Source organism: Carassius auratus, chromosome 31 (genome assembly GCF_003368295.1).
Source record: "Carassius auratus strain Wakin chromosome 31, ASM336829v1, whole genome shotgun sequence".
In the NCBI taxonomy this organism is placed as follows: Eukaryota; Metazoa; Chordata; class Actinopteri; order Cypriniformes; family Cyprinidae; genus Carassius; species Carassius auratus.
In genome coordinates this window covers 5,247,138-5,273,559 of record NC_039273.1, presented here as the reverse complement: position 1 = coordinate 5,273,559, position 26,422 = coordinate 5,247,138, and the positions used below count along the sequence as shown (strand labels likewise).

General features: G+C 36.7%; 1 protein-coding gene across 2 annotated transcripts in view; it reads right to left on the bottom strand.

The window, feature by feature from the left end:
* Positions 1-3,802: 3,802 nt before the first annotated feature.
* Positions 3,803-26,422, bottom strand: part of LOC113050301 (membrane-associated guanylate kinase, WW and PDZ domain-containing protein 3-like) — a 94,308-nt gene continuing 71,688 nt past the window's right edge. Inside the window, exons 5-22 of one of the 2 annotated variants that reach the window (XM_026213129.1) lie at positions 24,444-24,630; positions 22,171-22,250; positions 19,788-19,845; positions 19,584-19,696; positions 16,077-16,271; positions 14,101-14,709; positions 12,606-12,637; positions 11,677-11,836; positions 10,950-11,044; positions 10,629-10,821; positions 10,339-10,518; positions 8,870-9,055; positions 8,418-8,505; positions 8,181-8,286; positions 7,701-7,838; positions 6,886-7,021; positions 6,691-6,776; positions 5,645-5,777 (exon numbers count right to left, since the gene is read on the bottom strand). In XM_026213129.1, coding sequence (XP_026068914.1) covers positions 6,724-6,776; positions 6,886-7,021; positions 7,701-7,838; positions 8,181-8,286; positions 8,418-8,505; positions 8,870-9,055; positions 10,339-10,518; positions 10,629-10,821; positions 10,950-11,044; positions 11,677-11,836; positions 12,606-12,637; positions 14,101-14,709; positions 16,077-16,271; positions 19,584-19,696; positions 19,788-19,845; positions 22,171-22,250; positions 24,444-24,630 — 2,609 coding nt within the window. In that variant the 3' untranslated portion in view covers positions 5,645-5,777; positions 6,691-6,723. Of the gene's footprint in view, positions 5,778-6,690; positions 6,777-6,885; positions 7,022-7,700; positions 7,839-8,180; positions 8,287-8,417; positions 8,506-8,869; positions 9,056-10,338; positions 10,519-10,628; positions 10,822-10,949; positions 11,045-11,676; positions 11,837-12,605; positions 12,638-14,100; positions 14,710-16,076; positions 16,272-19,583; positions 19,697-19,787; positions 19,846-22,170; positions 22,251-24,443; positions 24,631-26,422 lie in introns of both variants that reach the window. The other variant, XM_026213128.1, reaches the window with a different exon arrangement.

Below are 26,422 nucleotides of genomic sequence, written 5' to 3'. Positions count from 1 at the left end.
TGGTCCAGGGTCACATTTCTGAAGGATCATGTGAAACTGAAGTCTAGAGTAATGGCTGCTGAAATTTGAGTTTTACCATCACAGCAATAAATTATTTTCAAATATTTTCAAATAAAAAGTTATTTTTATTTATTTATTTATTATTATTTTTTATAAATGCAGTCTTGGTGAGCAGAAAAGCCTTTTTCAGAAACTTAAAAAAAAAAAAAAAAATGTAATCTATTCTAAACTTTTGACCTGTGACCATTTTGCTATATACAGCTGTATTTCTTCCTCTTTTATCAGGGAAACTGAATGACCTCTATAAAAACAACTTCGTTCCCTCAGGAAGTATTTTAAATGGTCAGAGCTGGACATATTAAAGCAGACTTCAAATGTGCTCGCTGCGCTTATCTGAGAAACACGCACCCCACCCATTTTATATCTTGGCCTGACAAGAGAGATAATCCCTCATTCACTCATTCCTCATTTATGAAAGATGGTCTGTTTTAAATCAGCCTCTCCACAGCTTTTAAGTTTCAAAGAGTGAAGGCACATGGTTGTTTATAGCATGTACTGTAGCCTACGTTATAACTTTACTGCTCAAGCCTCACATATAGCACAAGTAAACATTTCAACAAGAAAACAGCTGTGTAATTTTACATGATAACAATAGCATATTAAAATGGACATTCATTATAAGTACATAAACCTTTATCAGACCACATAAACAAGTGTTTTATTACATTAGTGATGTGTTTTATTGGAAATGACTCGTTAGTGACACCTGGTGTCGGTTCATAGCAACTGTGAGGCCTGTGCGTGTTAAATAATCCCAATATATTTCACCTGTCAAACATTTATTATCCACTTTCACCACTGCTTCAGTGGTTTTCAATACATTTATCTGCTCTTTTATATCTCTGAAACTAAAATACCTCCTCCAGTCTCTATGGTACTGAGTACTTTACACATCGCTGAGCAATCCTGAAATGATACAGCAGTGTTCTGCTTAACTCAGCAGAACAAATACTGCTTAGACAGGCATATTTCTTTACTGTAAGCCATTTAAAGTAGTCTACAATTTGTTCTTTGTGACAAGCCATAGGTTTTATTATCTATTCTAGACAATGCCGTAGGCGTGAAAGGCCAGGATAAGACTTTCTGTTGACAGCTTGAGATGAGATAATAAGGTCACAGTCATCTTAAAATAATAAAATTAGTTGAACATTGCTCTTATCTGTATGCGTCAGTTTCTGTCACACTGCCTGTTCCTCTGCAAAACTCTGCAGAAAGCGATCTTAATTAAAACATAAATTAAACCGAGGTGATGTTAAATACAGAAATGACATAGCAATTAAGGAATAATTCACATATTTTGATAACATCATTAATTCTGAAGCGATATGTGACAAGATATATATATATTTTTTTTCTTTAAGGAAAAAGCGGATTGTTCAGGAGACCCTTATCATTAAAAGATCATTTTATTTTACATAGATTTTATTTGATTTTGCATAAAACATTACATGACCAGAACACCAGGATATGATTTTATTTTCTGTGCTCTGACTGTTAATATTTCCCCGCCATACTTAAATAATTACTTAGAAAAATAACAGAACAAATATACATATTTTTATTCCTTCTTCTGAGAGGCCACTCAGCTATTTTTTATAAAGGTGCTGTACACTATTTAAACATTTACATCGATCAGACCACGTTATAGTAAGCCCATATGTATTTAGTCTAATATGAGGTGATTCTAGGCCTCACTTTTAAATATGAACAATGAAGATGAGTTACGTATGTACAGCAGATGCTAACATTTCTTCACATTTAGTCGAATTTAAACAGTTTTCGAAGACAAAACACAATGTAACACCGCCACAACTTATGGTAAACAATAATCTTGTCTTTGTGATTAGTTTGCGTTCTCATCATTTATATCAAAGCTGTGTCACAGCTGTTAGTTACATATCCAAACCCTGAGGTCATAATCACTTCACACAGCATATGGGATGGCCGCCAGTCCTTTGGTATTTATAGATTATATTACTTCCTATGAATTCACACCTTACACGTTTATTTTGGCCACATTTCAGACCTCAAAACCCCAGTAAATAAGCCCTTTCAGAAACCTCCCACAGCTGACCATGTGATGCAAGCAGGCATTGAACGAATCAAATAGATGGTGTGATAAGAGACATTATACCCGCAACATTCCTGTTCTTAGGAGGGATCATTTTTCCCTGCTTTGTTGTGTGTATTTAAAGACAGCAAATCTTTGCACATTAGGGTGAATCTCACAGAAACTTGTCTGGATCATATTTCACCTCCAAAATAAAAAATTTGCATAAGGACAATGAAGCCTAATTAAGTCTATTCTTAGGATTTTTATGATTTGTTGCATGAATTTAAGCACATGTTCCCCCCTTTTACTGCAGTTATATTTATTATATTCTCATTATAATAATGCAATATAAAATATACATTTATTTTAATATTAAATATATTATTTTAATACGTTTAAGTTACGTATTTTAATACGTAATAAGTTAAAAAGTACCATGATGTAGATTGTTTTTTATATATTTATATATTTTATATATTTAAGTTACAGTAATGTGAGTTTGAAGAGTAAATGTGCTTAAATGTCAATAAAAATAATGTCATAATATTAAAATTAATAATAATAAATCAGACCTTATTCTCTTAAAGGAACAGTCCACCTAAAAATGAAGATTTGCTAAAGATGTACCCCCCAGGCACGGGTTTGTTTCATCAGAACAGATTTGGACAAATTTAGCATTACATCACTTGCTCACCAATAGATCCTTTGCAGTGAATGGGTGCCATCAGAATGAGAGTCCAAACAGCTGCTGAAAACATCACAATAATCCACAAGTAATCCACATGACTTCAGTTCATCAACGTACAGTGAAAGCTGTGTTTGTAAGAAACAAATCCATCATTAAGATGTTTTAACTTCAAACTGCCACTTCTGGTTAAAATACAAGTCCTCGATCCATGATATTGTTGTCTCCAGTGAAAAAGTTGTCTTGAGTATATCAGAAGAGAAAGATTCAAAGATCAAGCACAGTTTTCAAGCCAAAACCATGAGAAACAAATATGTCAGTATTTTGTCCAGAAGTGATGGTTTTAAATTAAAATGCCTTTATGATGGATTCGTTCATTACAAACACGCAGCTTTTTGCTTCACAAAGCCAATAATTGATGTACTTAAGCCATTTGGATTACTTGTGGATTATTATGTTTTAATCGTCTGTCCGGAGTCTCATTATGATGGCACCCATTCATTCTGAATGGCCTGGCTGAAGGTGAGTAAAAATATTCATTTTTGGGTGAACTTTAATGCTAAATATTATATTTTAAATCTGAGATCAAATATGACCCCTTGACAACCTTCATGATGTGCATCCATGTGCATTGGCTTCTTATGGTCATAAATCGAAGCTTGACTGCTGTAAAGTACAGTCTAGCCTCATAACTGAGAGGCTGAATTGTTTGCACTGCTTGCCTTTGTCTGGAGTAGACTGGACATGCATGTCCAGGAAAAATAAAATAAATATTTACCATATTAAATCTGATTTCATAGAATATTTAAAAAATACATTTACATGTATCATTTGTTTTGTGACAAAACGGTTGCTACAAGGTAAACCTACCACGGTGCTTAGCTTAGCCTGGATCTCTACACCGAAATCACTGTCACATCTGTTAGAGCTACATGTTATCTATTCATATACATATTTCAATAAATAAACATTTGATCATGTTCTTGGTAGAAATAAAGCACAAGTTTCTGGTCATTTGCATTTATAATATTTGGAGATCAGGGAATCAAAGACATGGGAATGTGAGAGAACAGTCTGAAAAGTCCCTGGTAAAGCCGCCAATCTTCAAGACAGTCCTTATTTACACCATTCGAAAACATTAGAGTCAAACTGCATGGGTCTAAAAGGCATGCAACAAAACAAGGAGTTTGTGTGTTCTACTTTGCATGCGCGGGAAAAAATGATTCTTTGGGGTAAGAACGTGCCTTTATAATAGAAACAAAAACTTTCATTGTCGTTTTGGTGATTGGTGGGGCATGATCCCTTAAGTTGCATAAGGAAGGATTGCATTGTGATGACGAGAGAGTCCTCATGTTGTTTAATGTCAGCTGGCATAAAGCAAGTTTAAACGAGTCTGTCCGGACAAAATGGAGCTCCATGCATTTGACCACAAAGCTTCAGAAATTGCTTGTCCAAGACGATTAAGCTCCATAAGATCTCCATAAAGCAGTTTAGATGAAACATCATGTCGAATTAGTCTGTTTATGAGACTGCTTATTACAAACATTTTTGAATAATTGGAATAAAAAGCTCATGCTGACCACTGTCCAAAGAAAAGGACATTAATATGGTTCACATGATGCGCTCTGAAGCGAAGCAGGTGTAAGCCTGGTCAGCGACTTGTTGGGAGACCACCGGGAGAAAAACGAGGTGGAAGTCCAAAAACATCCTCTTGGAAAGTACTTGTGAATGATTTGCCTATGCACTGAATGTTAGGTAGCTAGCTAGCTATAAACATCTCAACATTTTAATTAACTTGCTCATCTAATAAATTTGTGCTAATTCCCATGATAGTGCTGAAATGCTGATCATGTAGCGTACTTGCAATCCATGATGAACTGTGTGAAATCTTAGCTTAAAGCGTTTACATTCACGTAGTTGCACGTTTCTGGTTTTAAACCTTCTATTCCCAAGGATCGCCAAACTATTCACAAACATCTCGCATTGCTTCCTCATGCGTGAGGATACGAGCAAAACTAGGGATCTTCCAGAGGCCGTCGCTCAAGGGTCCAGGGTGGTCAAGGACTAGACTCGCCCTGGTGGTGCCTGGAGCTGCATCTGTGGTGACAATGTCGTCGTTCCTGTCTGTACTCTCATTTCCTTTTCTTTCAGTCTTGTCTTTAATCATGTCCTTCCTGTTTTCTTCCTTTTGATCTCCCTTATCCTTTGAGTGTTTGCTCTTCTTGTCTCCCTCTCTTGTCTCCTCTATGTGGGTGTTTTCATTTCGGATGTCTCTATCTCTCTGTTTTTTCTTCTTTTGGGTGCTTTTGAGCTCAGTTTCTCCTTTTGGATCAGCTGCTTCATCCGCTCCTTTGCTTCTTACTTTTCTCTCAGCCTTCCACCTCTCCTCTCCTTCTCGGTTCTCATTGCGCTTCCTTCCTCTAGATTCCTGTTTTTTCCTCCGTTCAGCATCACTTTGTCTCTGGTCCACGCTTGGCATCCCTTTCACGTGGCGGTCCTCTTTCCGTCCCTGCGCTTCGCCAGTTACCGCTTCCGGTCCTTCACGCTTTGACTTCTGGGGACTGACTGAGCGACTATGTTTGGTGGTCTTTCTGTTCCTGTGTGAGTCTCGAGCGCTTTGCTGTAGATTTTCTTTGTGGCTGTGAGCTTTGTCTTTGGCTTTGGATGGGCTTTTGGATTTCTCTGTATCTCCGAGATCAAGGAGATTCTCTGCGGACCGACTCTTGATGCGCCGTTGCTGCGGGACTCTGGAAGAGCTGGTGTTTTGCGGTTTGGCACGTTTCTCCCTCTTGCCGTCTTTAGAGCGAGGATCCTCACAGGCCAGATCCAAGGAGCGGCGAGAACGGGCAACGGAGCTTGTCAGGTCTGAAGTTTCCTTCTTCGCTGAGGTGGATGACGGATGAAGGAGAGGAGCACTGAGAGGAATGTTGGAAGTGTTGGATCTCGACGGATCAGGAAGGATAACATTTCCAGCAGAACCTAAGGGCGAAAAGATTGTCATTGGATACACTGCCTAGAGTTAAAATTCTGTTACTAATTGAGGCCTTTTACCAAAAAAATGACCATGGTAACCAATTATTTTCGGGTGGTGTTTGCCTGCTCTAATATCCACAGTACTAGAGTGTTGAGAAGTTGCTAAGGCATTGCTAGATTGTTCTCGGTGGTTGCTAGGGCCCTGAGTATTTTGGGTGGTTGCTAAAGCACTGATAGTGTGTTATAGGTGGTTGTAAGTGATTGGTAAAGTGTTCTTAGTGATTGTTAGAGCATTGCTAGAGTGTTTCCCAAATGCACTGTAGGTCAACTATGGTTTTCCGTAACCATAGTTCCAACGAACATAACAAACAGCATCGTAAACTTGTGTGGTTGGAAGAACAGCTCTTGACCTGTGGTTAAAAGCATAGTTTCTTGCTTTTTTCTTGTGTTTTATGTCAATACGCCCTCATATCCCATGCGCATCATTTACAGCCAAAAATTTGGCTTTAATTCAATCTCAAATGGATTAATTAAAATAAGTTATTACTCTACCACCTGCATGACATGCTTCATTTCAGGAAACGGACGTGACTAATAGTTGATTTCTTCATACTATGCAAGTTAAGCAGTTGAGTATCGCAAACACACCCTCGGATGGTTGTAATAATTTTAAATAAATTTGAAAAATTAAAATCTAAATATATATTACAATATATAAAATAATATTATATATCATATAAGCATAAAAATTATATGTTATATTTTTAGTTTTGTTTGTTTTTGAGTAAAAAACCATTTTCCCTTGTGCTGTGACTGCAAAGAGCATGAACATATTCAACAGATCTGCAATCTGACACAATAAAGCAGAGACAAGATGAGCAATTAAGGAGCTAAGAAGGTGTAGTGAAAGTCCCATTACCAAAGAATAAAAAACCTAGAGGAAAAGAGGCTGTTAGTGATGATACTCCTGGGGGTAATAACACACCGCAGAGGAGCTTACACAACCTGCACAGAAGAAAGAAAGAAAGAAAGAAAGAAAGAAAGCTGAAGTTAGCAAGCAACCCATGTAGTCTTATAGCGCAGCATCATCATGTGCTTGTGTGTCATAACTCACTGTTCTCTGGTAAGAGCGCTTGCGGTCGCAGTAACAGTAGCACTCTGTTTCCTCCAGCTTGGATCAGCTCAATGGCTCTAGTGTGACTGATGCCTTGCGTCTGCTCTCCATTGATCTCCACTACCTGATCTCCGACCTGCACATACAGGCATAAGGTCATTTATGTGTTTTATCATTCGGGCCATAAGAGATTATGATTTTATTTAAAGACCAAAACATCTTGTTTTTGATATATCAGCATCAGCCACTAAAACCCCATTTCACTTTATAAGATTGATATGGCCTTGAAAGTCAATTAACATTTACAAATAATTCTTCTGGCCAGTACTTTTATCCAAAGCGCATTGCACTGCGTTCAAGCTATGCATTTTTTACATACATCTCCTGGGATCAAACCCATGAAAAGGTTCTGTCACTTGACTGCACAGACACTATTGAAAGAGAACTGTGCTGGACGATGAAATCACTGAATCATTAATAAACGGACTGTTTTCTGTTCTGATCTTGCTATCTCAGCACAGGTGTTTCCTGTTTAACACTATATAGCTGATGTGGCACAATCTGCATTGCGTAAAGCACTATATAAATAAAGTTGAGCTGACTTTTGCTGTAGGACTTTAAAGAACTGAAAACAGCATCTCAAGACATCCTAGACTGAAATATTTTCAGTATAAAAAGGTATTCAGCTTCAACCTTTTTATCACAGTTAAATGCACTCTGCAGATGTTTCCCCAAAATCACTGCAGAAGACGGAAAAAGTCAGCAGATTCCATCCGCAACGCTCAAGTTATTAAGGAGTGGTGTGCTGTACTGACGTGTATCCTGCCGTCCTGTAGAGCTGGGCCGTCCTCAGCCAGCCGCAGGATGTAGAGGCCCATATTATACTCCGTTCCTCCTCTCAGACTGAAGCCAAAACCACGAGGTCCACGCTCCAACTCTACTGGAATACAGCCCTAGGTAGAAAATACATATATACAGTAGCGTTAAAAAGTTTTAGGTCATTTTTTTAAATAAGTCTCCTATGCTTAACTACGTAGGTTGCATTTATTTAATCAAAAATACAATTTCAAATTGTGAACTATTATTACTATTTAAAATAACATTTAAACCTTGGACTAACTGACAGTGAATGTGATTCTGATTTTCTACTCTAGTTTTTAGCCTTGGCTAAATGTCACTCAGTATAATGTCACTATTTTCCATGCAGCATTTAAACATTTTTGAATTGCTTTTTCAATCATATTACCCTAGATGTGCAGTCTTTAGATACAGTTTAGGAACAGTTTGACTCTTGCCTGTTTGGAGTTGGCGACACACAGCGTTCCCTGTTCACTCATTGGAAGAGCTTTATACTCCATCCGTGCAAGCTCATCCCTGATCTCATCCATATCCAAATTATATCTGTGCACAAGTCACACATATTATAAACCAGAACTGTGGATTAAAGCCTCCATAAGTGATTAGATAATTGTATGGCTGTAGGTGTATACAGAGGAAATGAGTACATTGAAATCTATAATAGTGGACTGCACCTCTCATCCTGAATGGACTGGAGAATCTTGTGCTGCGGTGCGGGACTTTGTTTGGCTGAACTGGCTCCTGATGGGGGGCCTTTGTACTCTAAACAGCAAATCAAAACAGATTGTCATATGAAATGATACACATCAAGTTTTAAAGACAAAATTAAACTGCATTCCCAACACATCTGAAACAGGGCTCTAGACTGCGAACACCAAAAACCTGTGCCAATTAATGCTATTTTGTTATAGATATAAATGAACTTTGTATATTCATGTTTTGTAGTTGAAATAGGCTAATAATTGGTCTAAGTGCCCTTTATAAAGCAGTCAATTTAATTATGCATGCATAATTGATATTACACTTCACTGTGGTTATTGACAAATCAAAGCATGAGGTACAGTTATTAAAAAGCACAAATATGTTCTGCAGCAGTATTTATGTTACATTTCATTATCTCACTCACCGTCCTCAGGAACCACGGTGAGTGTGACAGAGCTCCCTGCGTCTTTGATAAGCTGAACAATATCATTGTGGGAGAGCTCCACAATGGACTGGCTGTTCACAGCAGATATCCGGTCACCCACATTCAGCAATCCACAGCGGTCAGTCGGACTGCCCTCGATTATTCGACCGATCTTATGAGGAATCACTGAAACACACACATAGGCAAATCACTTAGCAGAATTGGAACAGCTTGTGTTGTATTTTTCACCATAATGAATGAATCATAAGAAATGTAACAATAATGATTTTGTGCAAAACTAAAAAACTGCTGGATGGAGTGGAGGCGGGAGGTGAAGTCTAAAGGTATTTTTAAATTTAAACTGCTATATTTTTAACATCTAAAAAATCTAAAAAAACAAAAACAAATGCAACGCTGATGATGCAAGCTGCTCAAAGAACTGTGCAAGCTGCAATACAAACAATTCTAGTCCAATTAATGATTCATTTAAGACTTTTGAATAAATAATTGGTCCAAAATTATTTGGATTATTATGGATTTTTTTATTATATATTATATTATATTTTTATAATGAAAATATTAAATTAAATATTTTTTATTAAACTCATTTATATAAACCCATTTATTACAAAACTGAATTGGTCTCATTCATGAAACATTCGTAAATATACGAGTAAATATCTGAGTGATTTATGCGTAAAGCGAACTTCCCGAAAACTCTTCTCCTGATTCACGAAAACTTTGTGAACGCCAGATGTGATGGTGAAATGTGTGTGTGTTTTAAACTAATTTCAATCAGTCGTAAATGGGACGCGCGTGCACGCTCACTCTCAATTACCATAAATCCCGCCTATTAAATCCGACTGACAACTATATATGAGCATCATATTATGACACCAAATGAAGGATTTCAACATGTCTTCTCAAAAGTGACTGAAAAAGAAACATTTCTCAGCTGCAGAAATTGAAGTTTTATTATCAGAAGTTCATTCAAAACGTCACATTTTAATTTCAAGCGTACTAGTGGCGTATCAGGTCCTAAAAAAGAAAGTTTGTCAGCATATCACAGATCCTATTACTGGCTCTCATAATAAAAGTTAAAAGAAAAACCGTATGTAATTAATATATATAATATTTTTTTCAAAATGCTGTATAAATATGTACCCGATTAAGGTGAATAAAAATGCAGCCGTATTAATGAGCAAAACGTTCAGACGTTAAACGCACTATTTACGCGTGGCTGGGAGCAGGTGTAGATTTATTTCGTACCAACTAACATTAGGAAAATACGAACGTTTTAATGAATCCGAAAATTTATGCCAAAACCACTTTACACGCGATTTACACAAAAATTCGTTCTGCTCGTGTTTCATGAATGAGACCCAATGTGTATTTTGATAATACATTTTGGAGATTTGTTTGTTCTCTTCGAGTGATGCTAGCTGGTGCTTTAATGCATCCGCTCCTACCTCCAGGTGGCGGTTTGCTCTTCGATGTGAGAATGACAAAGCCAAAGCCCTCATTATCTTTACGATGGAGCGTGATGTCAAACGACCCCTGGTCCTTGACGCTTGGCACCTGGATACGTGGAAGCCGAGGTGAGCCATTCACAAGGGTCAGCGCTCCACTCCCAGCATCCTCCAGGGCATCTATAGAGCAGAAGATTACACAGACTGACCTTTAATGAAAGCTTTTCAGACAGTTAATTACACTTCAGTGCTGGTTTTATGTGTAAGGCCTGTCAGTCAGCAGTGCTCGCCTTTGAAAACGACCTTCCTGCGCACTGAAAGCAGCACTTGTCCATTGCGTGCTGCATTAGTCATCAGATCCAGAACTTGCTTGTGAGATTTCCCCTTTACAATGATGCCATCGATGCCAACTAGCTCATCTCCAGCCCTCAGCCGGCCTTCCTTCTCTGCCGCCCCCTGGGGAATGATGGCACCAATGTAGACCTAATGAAATTAGACAGATAGCTTGTTTTAGAACTAAGACAGAAAGTCGATCTGCTAATAAATCACATATATAGAGTCCGCGAATATAAATATCCAGTAATATGATTACAGAAGTATGGGGGACTCACTGGATGTTCAGTGCCTTCTCCTCCAAGCACACGAAAGCCAAAGCCTGTCTCCTGTTCTCTCTTGATGAACACGTCCAACTCTTTATAGTGTGGCACTGCATACAAATAGACATGGAAATACAATAAATTAATTTGAGAATGTGGAATAAATCACACCCATCAATTAATCACACACACACAAAATAAAATAAATAAAAGCACCAGTTTTTCATCAACCATGCATATGGCCTTTTCTATCTCTCTGCATTCAGATCATACATTAAAAGCATAGTTCTCACAAATACGTCATTTGAAAACCATATGATATTTTTCCCATGATTCTCAAATGCTGATATTAAGCAGCAGCTCTTTTCCATGCAATAATAGGAAATAATAGGATTGTAAAGATCGAAAGGAAAAAAGTACCAAAAAATGGTCCAATACAAACTATATTCAAAGTCTCCTAGAGCCATTCAATAACTTTTCATAAATAATAAATCTCATTCAAAGTTTTACACACAAACTAATTGTGTTATATTTGCAAGAACAAGACTCTTATTTTAGTGTCTCTAGTTGGCCATTTTCTCATGTATTATAATTTGAACATGAAACAAATATGGGGGGGGTACACTTTTATTACTTTCAGTACAATTAAACAAAAAAAATGAAAAAGTAGCATAGTCAGTTTTAGGGTGGCACCGGGGGAGGCCAATCAGATGTCAGGCTCTGGCCCCGCCACTGGACTCACCTATGCTTTCCTGCAAGGCTTTGGGTTTTCTGTAGTGGAGCGAAGCGTCCTGTTTTGGAGAGCTACATGGCAGTGTCTTTGAATGATAGGTCAAGGCCTGGGGAACCATGGTGTCATGGCAACGGTCCAGAGTCTCAGTGCTGGCACTCAACCCCGCTCTCTGTTGGATTCAATTGTGTTTTTAATAAAACTTCACAAAGTGACCCGCAGAGTGCACACAGATAAAAAGCAGCATTTAAACTGCTCTCTAGGGATATCTTCTGACATAATAAAAGGAAGTGTCTACAGACAGATTAACTATATCAGCAGAAATACTGGATAAGGCCTTCTGGTTAACAGGAAAATTCCCATAATTCATATGCAATAAATCTTCTGTGTCATAAGTGATACTGAAAAATTGTTGCAATGAAATATTTCAAGTCTGTCAGTAAACCCATTGGAAAATAAAGCTCAACATGCTCATACAATTCATGTTGTTGCTGTTTTCCCCCGAGTTACTGGTATTTGAAAGCATTATATTTTTTTAACTATACTTTTACATTTATTGTAGGAATTGTGAGTGGTGTCCATACAAAACTAACCAACATGATACTAGCGTGGTTGCCAGGTTGTTGTTTACGGGCCAGAGTTAGCTCATACTGTAAGTCTCAATGATATTCTGATAGTATTCTGGGATAGTTTTTTCCTGTTGCATCATTCTCAAGAGAAAATTGGACGTCCTATCACTTAGAAAGTAGTACATGCCACATGATTCAGAACAAATTGTGTGGGATTTATTAGCGACTAAACTTTAGTATTAACAGAAAGGGGCTTGTTTCAAGTATGAACAATAACTGAGTAGAAATTTCATCAGCACAAAATGAAATATTCAGCCATTTCCTCAGTTCTACAAGGTCATTATCACCTCTGAAATCTGTTCTCATACTCACAGGTCTTAAACTCTTCACCGGCGATGTCTGACCTAGAAAAAGAGAAAAGGCAAATGAGAGACATAAGTAACACTGAAGGAGGAAAAAAACAGGGGAACAGGGACTCAACAGACAGGAACAAAAAAACAGGAACAAGTTACTGGGATAGAAAGTTTCTAGCTTTATTATAATTACAGTGTTTCATGGTTGTTGCCTCTCCAACATGAAAAAGGAATGTGAATACATTGTTTCAATGCTACATTATTAATTCTCATCCATCTAACTAAAAAGCTACTCTAAGAGGAAGCATCATTCAAGTGCTTCAAAGTGGGGCGTTTCCTGACTTAATCATGACACATGTCATCTAGGAGCCATTAAAGATGGATAGAATAAATGTACATGAGAAAATTATGAATCCTCCAGGGAGAAAGACATCAGAAATGACACTCCATCTGTCAATTCGGAAGCCACACCATTTATTCATTCCCTTAGTTTTTTCTCTGTCTTTATCTTGATTGGTGTGATTCCACTGAATTTAATGTCTAAACAATAAATGACAAAACTCATTCAGCCTTTGAAGGGTAATAGAACTATTTAAAGCATTATCTTTCTCTCTTTCTCTCCCTTTTCCCCCCTTTCCCCCTCCTACTCTCACTCTGCAGACACTATATTCTTACAGAATTCTTTGCAGACACATCCTGAAAATCCCTTGTGATTTAAATTCATTTCCCAAACACCCCACAGAGTGGGTGCAAAAGATGCAATGGTTCATCATTCTTACATAACATTGTCCTCAGGGAGAGAAACACACCTTAACAATGATTGGTGAGAGTGGAGGAGAGGAGAACAAGTGTGGCTAAAATGTAAAATTATGAACTAGAGAAAAATAATGCAACTGATTTCTCACCTGCTGTGAATTTGACATAAAAAAAGGGAGACAAAGGGAAAATAGCCTTTGTATAATTCCTTGCTGAAAAGACCAGAATACTTTAATTGCCGTAATTAAATCTCAAAGAATGGGGTAACATTAATTATTTTTCATTTAAAAACACACACACACACAAAAACTTTCCTTGAAGGACACCCAGGCCATCTGAAACATTGGTAAAAATATGCCTACTATGGCTATATATTCAATTCTAAAGGCCCAAATCATACTCTGCACAAGAACATTTACAGACATTCTTATTCAAAGGGACTTCCACTGCATTCAGTATTGTATATATATATATATATATATATATATATATATATATATATATACATATACATATACATATACATACATACATATATACATATATATATATATATATATATATATATATATATATATATATATATATATATATATATATATATATATATATAAACATGAATGCAAAGGATTCCTATGATTTCTGCCACCATAGTGACAATTATTGTAAACTTTCAGCTTTTTCTGCTTGTATAGAATATGTTTATGGCCTAAATCATCAGATGCTGCAATGTTCCATACACCATTCTGCTCTCTTACCTCCTCTCAACACCAACAGATTCACCTCGCTGTGCACAGGGAGGTCTTTCAGTATATCCACCACCTGCGTGTGGCTCAGTGTTTGCACATTCTGCCTGTTAATCTCCTTTATCACATCTCCTTTCAGCAGGCCTCGGCACCACTGCTCATCCAGGATCATTTTCACCTTCTGCCCTAGCGGACAATCTGCAATGGCAAAGCCAAATCCTCCAGGTCCCTTCATGATTGGCACGCTCACCAGCTCCGGCTGTAGCATCCCAGTCTCGGGCCTGTCATTGGCACCTCCTGGAAGTGCAGCGATCACTGGCCGTCCACTGGCATCTGTGGTTACGTAGTGAAGCTCTTGGGAGGAGCCGTGAAGGGCGTCACCTTTGACCAGCAGTGGCTGTCCGTTGATGAGGGGTATGGCGGTTACGATCTCTCCGGTCGGGGGTGGAGGTGGAGGTGGAAGGTCCTCGCTGTCAGCGTCCACATCAGGGGGGAGCGAGTATCCATGACAGAGGACCATGTCCACATACTGATTGATTGGGATGCACTGGAACATGTGAACCACATCTGCATGAGTCTTGCCCAAGACAAGCGTGCCGTTGATTTCCACAATAACATCACCTTGGTTGAGATAACAGAGAGTTTTGAAAAGATGAGAGTGAGTAAAAAGTCATCATCATGAAAGAACAACTTTTCTAATCCCTTTATGCTTTTTAAAGATACTAGATGAAAGGAACAGTTTACACAAAATCCAAAATTGTGTCATTATTAAGGTTGGGAATTGTTTTAAATTTTCCGGTTCTGGTTCTGCCTAACTGTTCCGGTTCCGATTCTGGTTCCATTAAAATCATTAAACAACTATTAAGAAAATACTTTTCTATTTTCTATCACTTTGTTTATCAATCTAGAGATGACCTATATACTAAATAATCTAATCCTCATACTTACATAAAAATAGCTGTCTATTTATTTAGTGGTCCAAACTGAAGTCAGTATGTATATTAATGACAATATGAAACAAATACCGTATTTTCCAGACTATAAATCACACTTTTTTCATAGTTTGGCTGGTCCTGCGACTTATAGTCAGGTGCGACTTATTTATCAAAATTAATTTGACATGAACCAAGAGAAATGAACTAACAGAAAGTGCCCTCTCGCGGCTGTAGACGGTAATGTTTTCTCTTGGTTCTTGGGTCTAAATAAATGCAACTTATAGTCTGGTGCGACTTATATATGTTTTTTTCCTCATCATGACGTATTTTTGGACTGATGCGACTTATACTCAGGTGTGACTTATAGTCCAAAAAATACGGTATAATGTAATTTAGTGGTGGCAGATGCTGCGCGCTGCTGGTACATGCACAGTCAGATAAAACGACGTGCACAGTTATCAAAGGCGCGAGTGCGCATACAGTCATGGGAAACGTGTTCGGCAGTTAAAGACACGATGCAGCGTGGCAAATCTGTGGAGTGCGCATCATTGGAAGCAATGTCCTCAGTGATTAAAGAGGTGAGTGGCATTTCTGTTATTTGGTTTGTGACATCCTTTACGGGAAACGCAGAATCATCAGAACACCGGCACAAGGCTGCTCACAGCGATTGGTCACGTGTCGCACCAGAACCGTGTTCGCTTGCATTTGCATATAAGCAAGATGAAATTGCAAAATGAAAAAAAAAAAATTAATCGAAAACTAAATAAAAAATAATTTAAACAAAACGTAAAGAGTATAATTAAAATTAGTAAAATATTACACAATGAAAATTACATAAAATTACAAAAAAATGAACTAAAATTAAAATGAAAACTGAATATATAAAAATAAAAACCAACTAAAAATAAATCAGTAAATAAAGCCATTATTGTATTTTTTAACCTACTTCTCCTATCTCAGTTTAGTGTGAGGAGACAACTATAATTAAGTCATTCTTAGGTTGACTTCCTAATCATTCATAATGTGAATTGTGGATAACTAGACATCACTAACCAGAGGCCATCTTTTTGTCCTGTGCGGCCGGGCCATCAGCAAGAACGTTCTTCACCTGCAGGAACTCATCGGGTCGGTCTCCACCAATGATGGTGAAACCAAAGCCCTGCTGGCTCTTCCTGAGAGCCGTGTGATACAGCTCCCCCTTCAGCTGGGTTGGGTCCCGTGTGAATCCGGGCGTACCAGCCGCTCCACCTACAGAGACAGAAGAAGATTAAGACACAGACAGACAACATCTGTGATGACTTCACAAGACAAAACTGAAAACAACTAGACATTGATACAGTAGACGAATAGTATATACAAGCATCAACTGCACCGCATGAAATGGTTGCTGATAAACATGTTTTCAAAGTGTATGACAGATCCATCAATAATGTGTGAAGTCACAAATACAGACTGTCCTAATATCATTAACCACAATATGGGATACTTTCCATTAATATGATACAAAATAGAGTAACACAAAAATGGTCTGAAACACACTTTTTGAACACATGGACAGAGAAAAGAGGATTTGGAAAAATTTTGAACATTAACCAAGGTTTTTTTTTTATTATTATTAATTTTTATATGAAGTTTGCTGTAACTAAAATGTAGGACATGTGAGACTACATGCTGTATCTTAAAATATTTGGTTATTTGAATAGATTTATTTATAATAGCATGAAAAAAATTACAATTAAAAAATAAATAAAAGAAAAAACATTTTAAAAATGGGTAACAGGGTTGCAAATGTATACTAAAATTAAGTTTAATGGTTGTTTGGGACAACATGTTGGCTTGCAGTTATTGATAAACTTTTAACATTAATAAAAAGATCATTAAATCTTCAAATTGAGCTTTATAAATGCAGTCAATGTTAACTACAATTTGAGTAAAAAAATGAGGAAATGCATGAAATTAGTAATTTGTCTTTCCGTGATGTGGCTCACAATTTTAAAGAGCATAAAAAAAATTTTGCAAAAGGGGGAAATTATGCAAAACAGGATTGCATAAAAGTGAAACACCTATAACCTCTGACGGACGGACGGACGGACGGACGAGCGGACGGATGGACAGACAGACAGACAGACAGACAGTCCTCTCAGACGAACAGACAGAGAGACAGATAGATAGACAGACAGAAAATAGATAGACAGATATATAGACTGACAGACAGATATTGTCAGATTATAAATTATAAAGATTATAAAGACAGACAGACAATTAAAAACTGGGAATCAATCCAAATATCTGGCATACAGTAGTAAACAAAACCATTAACAACTCTCTCTCTCTCTCTCTGACTGCATAGACGAGAACATTTATCGCCAGCAGTTCAACCTCACATACTCATCTAATATACTGCTATCCTGTGGGTTCCCAGAAGGGCTGAGGGAGTGATAACACTCACATCCTCAATATTAGACAACCTTCAGAAACTCTGCATTGGGTGTGGAGTTTGTCAGCTAATGATCCACTGCTGTAAGTGAAACTTTTCAGGGGAACTGTTTATGTTTTAAGCCCATAGCTGCTCTGACTCACATTTTTGTACTTCCTGTCAAGAGAGCTGAAAAAGTGGAATACTATACTCTCAGAGTTCATCACAAATCATCAAAGTCTATAAGACTGTAGGGATCACACTGTTTTAATGAGTTATTGTATCGCCGAACAATAAAAGAAGAATCACACTGAGCTAAAAGAAGCTTGTGTGCTGTGATTGCATGTGCAGTAATGGCAGCTCTGTATCTCTCCGTTACAGGCAGGAAGGCATGTCAAAACATTGATTTTGCCATTTTGACAGGACAAAGACTAAAGACAAAAGACTAATGATGGTGAACAGTTTTTTTTATTATTGTGTAAGCAAGACTCAAAGTAAGAGGAATCTTCAAAACTGCTAAACAACATAGAATGTGCAAAAATACCATGCATGTCATGTCCCCAAATCAGAAGAAATGTTTGTTGTTGATTAGTGCCACCTATTGTAACTGCAACCATTCGTTAGTGATTTGTTTCATCATTACATGAATTTTGTTGATTTGTTGCCTCTATCATTATATTAATACCATCTAAATATTATTATTATGTAAAAATATCTACAGTATATACAACAATGATTGATATATATATATATATATATATATATATATATATATATATATATATATATATATATATATAAATATATATATATATATATATTCTAAATACTAATATAATAATGTAATATGTTATATAAAATAAAAATTATATACATTTTCATTAATCTACTTTTCAAAACATTTGGCTCAGTAAGCATAGCTAAAGTTTTTGAAATAAGTACTTTATGCTTACAGTAAAAATACTGAAAAAACAGCAATATTGCGAAATACTATTGCAACTTTATTATTATTTTACAATAATTTCATTGTAATATGCTAATTTGCTCAAGAAACATTATATTCATCATCATCAAGTTTGAAAAAAGTTGTGCTGCTTAATATTTTTGTGGAAACCATTATACATTTTTTTTTAGGATTCTTAGATTTGTCAAATTCATTTTACTCTCATTTTTAATCCATTTATAGTCCTTGCTGAATAAACATATTAATAAAAAAAACTTACTAACCCAAACCTTTTTAACAGTAATCAGTACACTGATTAAATAATATTAATATTTAGAAACTGTAAAAAAAATTGGAATGTCCTACATAAGTTCTGAATGTGAGGGCCTGAGTTCATCCATCCACTAAAATCACACTTGTAAACATATTTCTGCGAAAGCTCTAGCATTGTGTATCTGTAGATGCCACTTTTGCAGTTTTTATATCCAAAGCAATGAAACTTCTTGTGGTCTCACTCCTGACATGATAAATGTGCATCTCAGTAAAGCAGAAAAAAAAAGTTTTTTCTCCTTGTTCTTTCTTCAACCCCTAATGACTGAATAGAGGGTCTGTTCGGATGGTCTCCATCCAGTCAAAGCCCTCAGACACCAGTGGTCCTGACATCTCTAACTAAAGTTCACATCTGTAGATATGGATTTACTGGCCTTCATACAGCAGTCATTGTTTCCAGAAATTTGGAATGAATGTGAAGAAGTAAAGCCATGTTTTAGAGATGGACCGATCAAAGAGAGGCAATGTGAATGCATGATGGATGCTAATGTTCTCTTTTATGTTAATGCAGGCTGTGATGTGCTGCAAAGCAATCTCTATAACATTTATTCTCTCATCCATCCACCCTAAAACAGCACTCTTCTTTTCCTCTGGATTTTCACTCTCAAACACATTTATAATGTAACCAGTGTAATGGAAGAATCTTTAATTCATCCATTCATATTGAGAATGGCAGATGACTCACCGTTCTTTAATCTTATCTTTTCTGTCCCACTTTCCCCCACACACAATCATTCACCCAGCGAGGAGCCCGTGTGTTTGTCTCCGGGCTGCTGTCGGGAAACTCTAACATGCTGAGTGTCTTTGCTGTTCCCTCTAAACAATCATAAATTTAGTTTAAATTCATAGTTAGGGAGGTTCGGGTTTGTACCTGGAGGAGGTGCTGCCCTCTGTTGGGTCTGAATTGCGCCTGCAGTGTCCAAACCGAGTTTCCTCTTGGCCTCTAAAACTGGATTCTCGAACTGGGTTCTCTGATTTATGTGACTGAGGATGACAAGAGAAAGTTCTAAAGTATATTGCTAGCCTATAATTTAATATGTATTAAAAACTAATTGTATCATATGATAACACTTACTCAACATAGTATGTGCCGTACTGCGGGTCATCAATCTCCTCCCAACCATATGGAAGTTCTGATGATGAAGGAACAAAAGCAATGTGTTTAAATGCCACACACACACACACACATACTGTATATGGCTCTCTGCATCATCATTAACAACAGCATGCAACATTTTAATGGGGTCATATCACAAAGAACCATCAATTCTCTTTGATTTTTAAAATGTAAATATACTTTGCCCTTTGCCAAAAGTTAGCCAATCATAACAAAGCTGAAATATTTACATAAATAAATATTGTAGGTACTTTAGCAGCCTGGTTAATTTAAGGATATGCGAGTTGATGTAAAATGGTTATAAATTACATTATGACAGCTTTGTTCGTGCAAAAAACATGAAACATAATACATGGACTTTGAAAAAATTATGTAAATAAATCTAAATATACAAATGAATAAATAAATGAGCACTTCTTAACATCTAAGAAGGGAAAGTATTTAATTTTGAATTAAATTATTTCATTTGTATGTTTTTTGCAGCATGATATTACGATAATGTTTAATAAATTATATTTTTTATAACATTAATTTGACCAAATAGAATAACATTTTTCTGACTTAATTCTGCTTTAAATATATTATATATCATATATTCTTAATAAAAGTATTTTTTTATGGAAAGGGTATTTAAGATGTGCTTTACATTTTTAATAAACTACATATTTTATAATGCTTTCCTAATATGCAAAACAAGCCAGTGTTTAATAATGTATCATAAGATTTCTATAAATAAATTAAAATTAAATTTAAAAAAAATTTTTTTAATTAAATATCTCTGAAACTTTTCTGTTTTTTCATACACCTATTATTTTTCTTGATATTAATCTAAAAACAAATACATTTAAATTTATATAACAGTGCAAAAGATGGCATGCTTACAAAATAGTCAAATAAACAGGCAGTGTAAACCGTTGTGTGTGTGAGTGTGTATCCCCTCTGCTGGACGTACATTATGCCCAAATGAACTAATGAGGAGAAAAAAAGTGCTGTTCACGCAACAGAGAGCTTCACACACACACACACACACACACACACACACACAAACAGAATAGTATTGTGCACCAGTGAGCATATAGCACAGGACTTTATAACTCCCTTAAGAGAACAGCTACATTTTGTTAGACATCATGTGTTCCCATGTGTATATTACAGAGTAAAAAGACAAGAGAAAGTGAATGCATTCAGATAAGGTTATGCAATCCTGCCCTCTGCTATGTGTGCCAGCGTGTGAATGTGAAGGGTACACACATCTGATTGCAATTGAACTTCTATTTGCATATGCATGTAGCTGTCATAAATGTTTACAGCTTCATGTATAAATATGTATATCAGTGCTGGGCAGTATACCAGTTCATACCGAATACCTGTGTTTATTTTCCATATGATATAAATTTTTTTAAATACCGCAATAGAGGTGTTGTTTAAATAATGTTCCGAACGCATTTGAGAGGGGTCTCTTTTCACTGTTGCACTGTGGCGAGGACACAGCTTTATGTGTTACTAAGAGTGAAGCTAAAGTTCCTAAAGTGAAGCTGTAGAACTAGTAGAACGTGATGACACATAAGAACTTGTCCACAATATCCACTGACCACCACACATATCTACCGCCCGCTGCCATCAGCTCCCGCACCTCATGCACACGAGCGCAACATCAGTGCTAGATTTAGAATATATATACTTACAAACCTAGTAACTTTTGGATAAACCTTAGCTATGATTCAGTTGGAAGATGTCGCCAGTGCTGCCCAGTGAGTGCGAAGTCTGACTGTCATGGCACTGTGTCGTCTCTCTCGGTGTCTGTTCTGTGCAGTGAGCGGTAGAGAAGCATCGCTTTCAGCTGGCTGTAACGCAGGCGACTCGTCAATAAATGAGTTCAAAACCGCGTTTCCAAGCACCTGATGCTTACTGATTGTTTGGAATTATAAATATGAGCATAGCCCGTCTGTTAATATTATGCACTAAAAACTGTTACTCAGATGCAGGCAGTGTGCTGCATGAGACAAAAAGGTAATATAGCCAAAACCACTGCATAGCCGATCAACATGCATTTACTGTACATGGGTGTTGATTTCATCAGACGATGTCGCGATTATAAATGAGAGTGACTTTTTCTACAATATTCACTCATAACAGTCAAAATAGGCATTCTTTTTAATCAATCTACTGCAGTAGCCTATTTATTCTCCCAATCAGTAAAAATGTGGTTTGCACCCAGTCATGCATCAAAAAAAAAAATATATATACTGTCACATATCGGTAAACCGGTCTAATTTTGAAAAATACATGATATGCATTTTTGGTCATACTGCCCAGCACTAATGTATATGCAATGATTCACCTCCATCCTCACACTTTTCAGGGGGCTTGGCTTTTTTGACCAGACGCGGGTCCAACCATGTAGTCGACTTTGTGTTGTGGCTATAAAACAAAAAAGAAAATGCATTAGATGCCAGACCTGTATTTAGACTAGTATTATTTCACAAGACTAAAATTAAAATTGTGGGCTACATAACACCCCGAGCTACCATCATTGTGCTAGACTGTTTTGTTCTTCTTTCATTAAAATAAACTAGACTGCTTCTTTCAGCTGATGAACCTTAATGAACTGACTTATTGCAAGCAGTTGGACTGAACACGTTAATTCATTATCAAAAACTGATTCATTAGTTGATTAATTCATTGTTATTGCTTTTTGTCAATTGTTTTATTATTTTGTTCTATTTTTGATATTGCATTGACCTCAGTTGGAGAACCACTTATTAATGCTAATTTAATGCATCAAAGAAAGTTATTATAAAGATTTGGCAGGTCAAAGAGGGTAAGATAATCAATGGCCTGTAGTCATGAGTCTAATTAAAAACTGGAAAATTTTGGAAGCACTAAAATATTAATGACTGTGACCCCAAATGTACACACACAAACAGAACTTTGATTCTGTTTTTTTTAAAGAGCATCTAGGCCACACTGCGAGCTATATTTATTCTTTCGTTCTGACAGCTCTGCTCTTGATTTTTAAAAGCAACACTTTTTCAGAGCGAGAAAAACATCAGATATCAGCAAGACGGGGAGAGAAAGTGATAAAGCATGCCGTTTGAGAAAATAGAAACTGGAATACTATGTTGATGGAGTTTGAGATTTGACCTGAATAGAATCACATGGCAGTGCTATGGAGGGGAAAATGCGTTGCCTGCTAACAAATACTACTGCCTATGAAAGGGAAAATTGGGGAGCAAATTTAAAGCCAGTAAATAAAAACTTTGTATAAATATGCAATTTGCATATAATGTCCTTGCATACAGCTACTGCATCAAAATATTACTTTAAGAACCTCAAGCAATAAAAAATGAAAACACTCCGCAGGAATACTACAGTGGCAATAAATGCAAAACAATATACAAAAACAAACAAAACAATATCCTGTGGTATTGTGAATAGTGCCTCAAACCCAGCATGACATTAAGTGGTGTAAAAACAATAATAAACACAAAAACAACACTGTGCTATGTGTCAAATCAAATGGCGTTAAACAATGTGACAATAATAAAAAAATCATCAACACATCAAGGCATATATTCGGTTCAAATGTATAAAGCTCTCTAATCTCATGAGGAAATATGTCCATGTGCATGATTAAACATAAAAAGTATCTTGTATCTGAATATGATGCAACAAGTTTGATTATGCACATGTAATAACGGAAATTGCAATGAGATCTTTAAAATAACTGCACATCTTCACCTTTTTATATGAAATGCACTCTTCTCTCTAAAAACATCCATATTCCCAAAGCTATGAACAAACCTTATTATTTATGAACGGTGCCATAAACCAGAAGGTGACTCAAAATATATGAGTACAGCAGCAGAATTCGTGCAGTTAGTAAAGTCTAAATCTCTCTTCTGACGGACACACACACTGAGCATTTGTCAATGTCAAGGATATTTCCTTGGCAGGACTGGTCCTTCCAAGTCACTTCCTTCAGAGGCTAAGCGTGGCTCCTCTTTAGCATTCGGAGAACACGTAAATGGAACAGGCTAGCAAGTGCACGTCATTGCATCATTACGTCAGTGAAAAGGTCCGGTTGAATAACGCTATGAATGGTACTTACTTAAGACAACTTAACTAGTTATTTATAAAAGAAATGCCGGTGACGCAACCAAAATAACAATTGTTAAATGACAGGTCCGGTTCAGTTAGCCATCAATAACGTAATTTGTATTTTTATAATTTACAATATCAAGATTGTAGTAATTTGAACTGGCATTTAAACGTTAAACTTTAATTATATTTACTACAGTTATAACAAATGTTCGGTAACGCAAATAAAAACCGTTAGTGCTTCGACTGAGCGAATGTTCAACATTTTTTAATTTTTGAAATAGGACTGCGCATAGGATTGTGGGTGATTTGAGAGCGCAAAGAGCGCGAAAGCTAAACTTATGCATCCTTTCCTGTGTATGGGATATTTTTCGAACGAAGAACTCAGACCTTGGTTGAAATTCCGAGGATCCTCGACATTGGAACAGTCCTTCGATGGATGTCAATGACGTAGCATCCTCGAAATTCTGGCTTCCGAGGATCCTTCCTTGACATTGAGAAATGCATACTTACTCTATGAAGTAGACCATGCCCGTCTCTGTGTAGGCCATTTCCCAGTTGTACGGCAGTGGCTCCAGGCTTTCATCTCTGGCTAAAGAGCTCCAGGTGTGGACTTCTAGTGTCCCACTGCCACCTGCTCTGCCTCCACCACTGGACTGAGTGTAACTGGGCACAGCTTTCCTCCACTCCTCTGTCCTCTCTACAGAAGGAAAAAAAAGATAAAAACAATGCAAAACTAACTCAGGAGAATGATTTGCATGTCAAAGTAGGATGGTGTGCAAGAAAGATCTTTCCTGTTTCAGGTACATTGCAGAAAAAGTATATATAGCCACAGTTTAATGATATAATTTAATTATTAAAAAATAAATTAATGCTACATAAATATTTGTATCCGTTTTTATTGTGAACATCTTGCTACTACTATATAGCACATTTTGTCAAAAAATGTAGAAAAACATCTCAGGTTATGTATGTAACCATAGTTTCTTGAAGAAACAAGACGCTGTGCTGGAGAAAGCTTTGGGAACGTCTCCAGCGTGACCTGAATCATGTGTGTTATCAGTCCAATGGATGGGCGAGACGTCATATGTGGGTGACGTCAGAGACCAGGAAGCTTAAAAGCACGTGTGGCAAAGCTGGATTAGCCTCTAGGAATGTCTGCTCCCATATTGAGAGGCCCAGGAATATCCATGCCCAGATAAGTGGTCTTCTGTAATGTAGAAAGCACACTTTTCTTGGCATTTATTCTTAACCCCAGCTCTCTCATGTGGACGAGAACAACATCTCGATGTCGAGCCCCCATCTGCTCTGATTGAGCTAAAATAAACCAATCATCGATATAGTTCAGTTTGTGGATGCCCCAGTCACAGCGGAGCCAGAGCTGCATCCACAGACTTCATGTAAGTGTGGGGTGAGAATGCAAGGCCAAACGGAAGAACCAGATATTGGTACGCTTTGCCCCAATAAGCGAACCTCAGGAACTTCCTGTGAATGGGAAGGATGGAGGCGTGAAAGTATGTGTCTTTTAGTTGGATGTATATTATATAAATCTTTTTCTGCATACGTACAATATACTTGCATAGGGTGATATATATACTATAGATCAGATCTCAACAGCCTGATTTTATACTGTTGCAAAATGTAACAAAATATGACTACCTAGCTCTTTATATAAAGTTGGATATTTAAGTACTTACAACTCTATCTGCACACATACTGTAAACTCATGTAAGGCTATATATCCTATATAGCAAATCCAAGCTGCTGGATTGTTTATATTGCCCCCAAATGCAAAATGTATTATTGCATAACTCTCTATATAAAGTTGGAAATATATATTATATCCAGCTTTATTTGCAATAAGACAGTACACTCATGTAAACCTAAATATACTATATAACACATCTCAAATGCCAGATTTATTCATTTCATCACAAAAAGTTATAATATTATCTTCTAGCTTTTTATATAAAATTGGATATATAAGTATGTCCAACCTTATCCACATACATACAGTATATTCGTATAAGATGATATACTCTATATTGCAAATCTCAACTGCCTGATTGCTTGTATTGTTACAAAATGTAAACTATATTAACGTCCAGCTCTAATCTGATAAATGTGACTATAAGGCACACAGATATTAAGATACTATAAACATAAATATCATGATTTTCTGTAAAGCTGCTTTGAAACAAAGTGTAAAGGTACTATACAAAATTCTGACTATCATGCAACAGGATTTGACCAATTTTAAAAACAGCAAGCTCTAATCTGATGGATCATCTAAAATCTGAATATTTTGAGTGTTACATTTACATTTATTCATTTAGCTGACGCTTTTATCCAAAGCAACTTACAATTGCTATATATTTCAGAGGTCACACGCCTCTGGAGCAACTAGGGGTTAAGTGTCTTGCTCAGGGACACATTGGTGTCTTACATTGGATTCAAACCCAGGTCTCTCACAACAAAGGCATGTGTCTTAT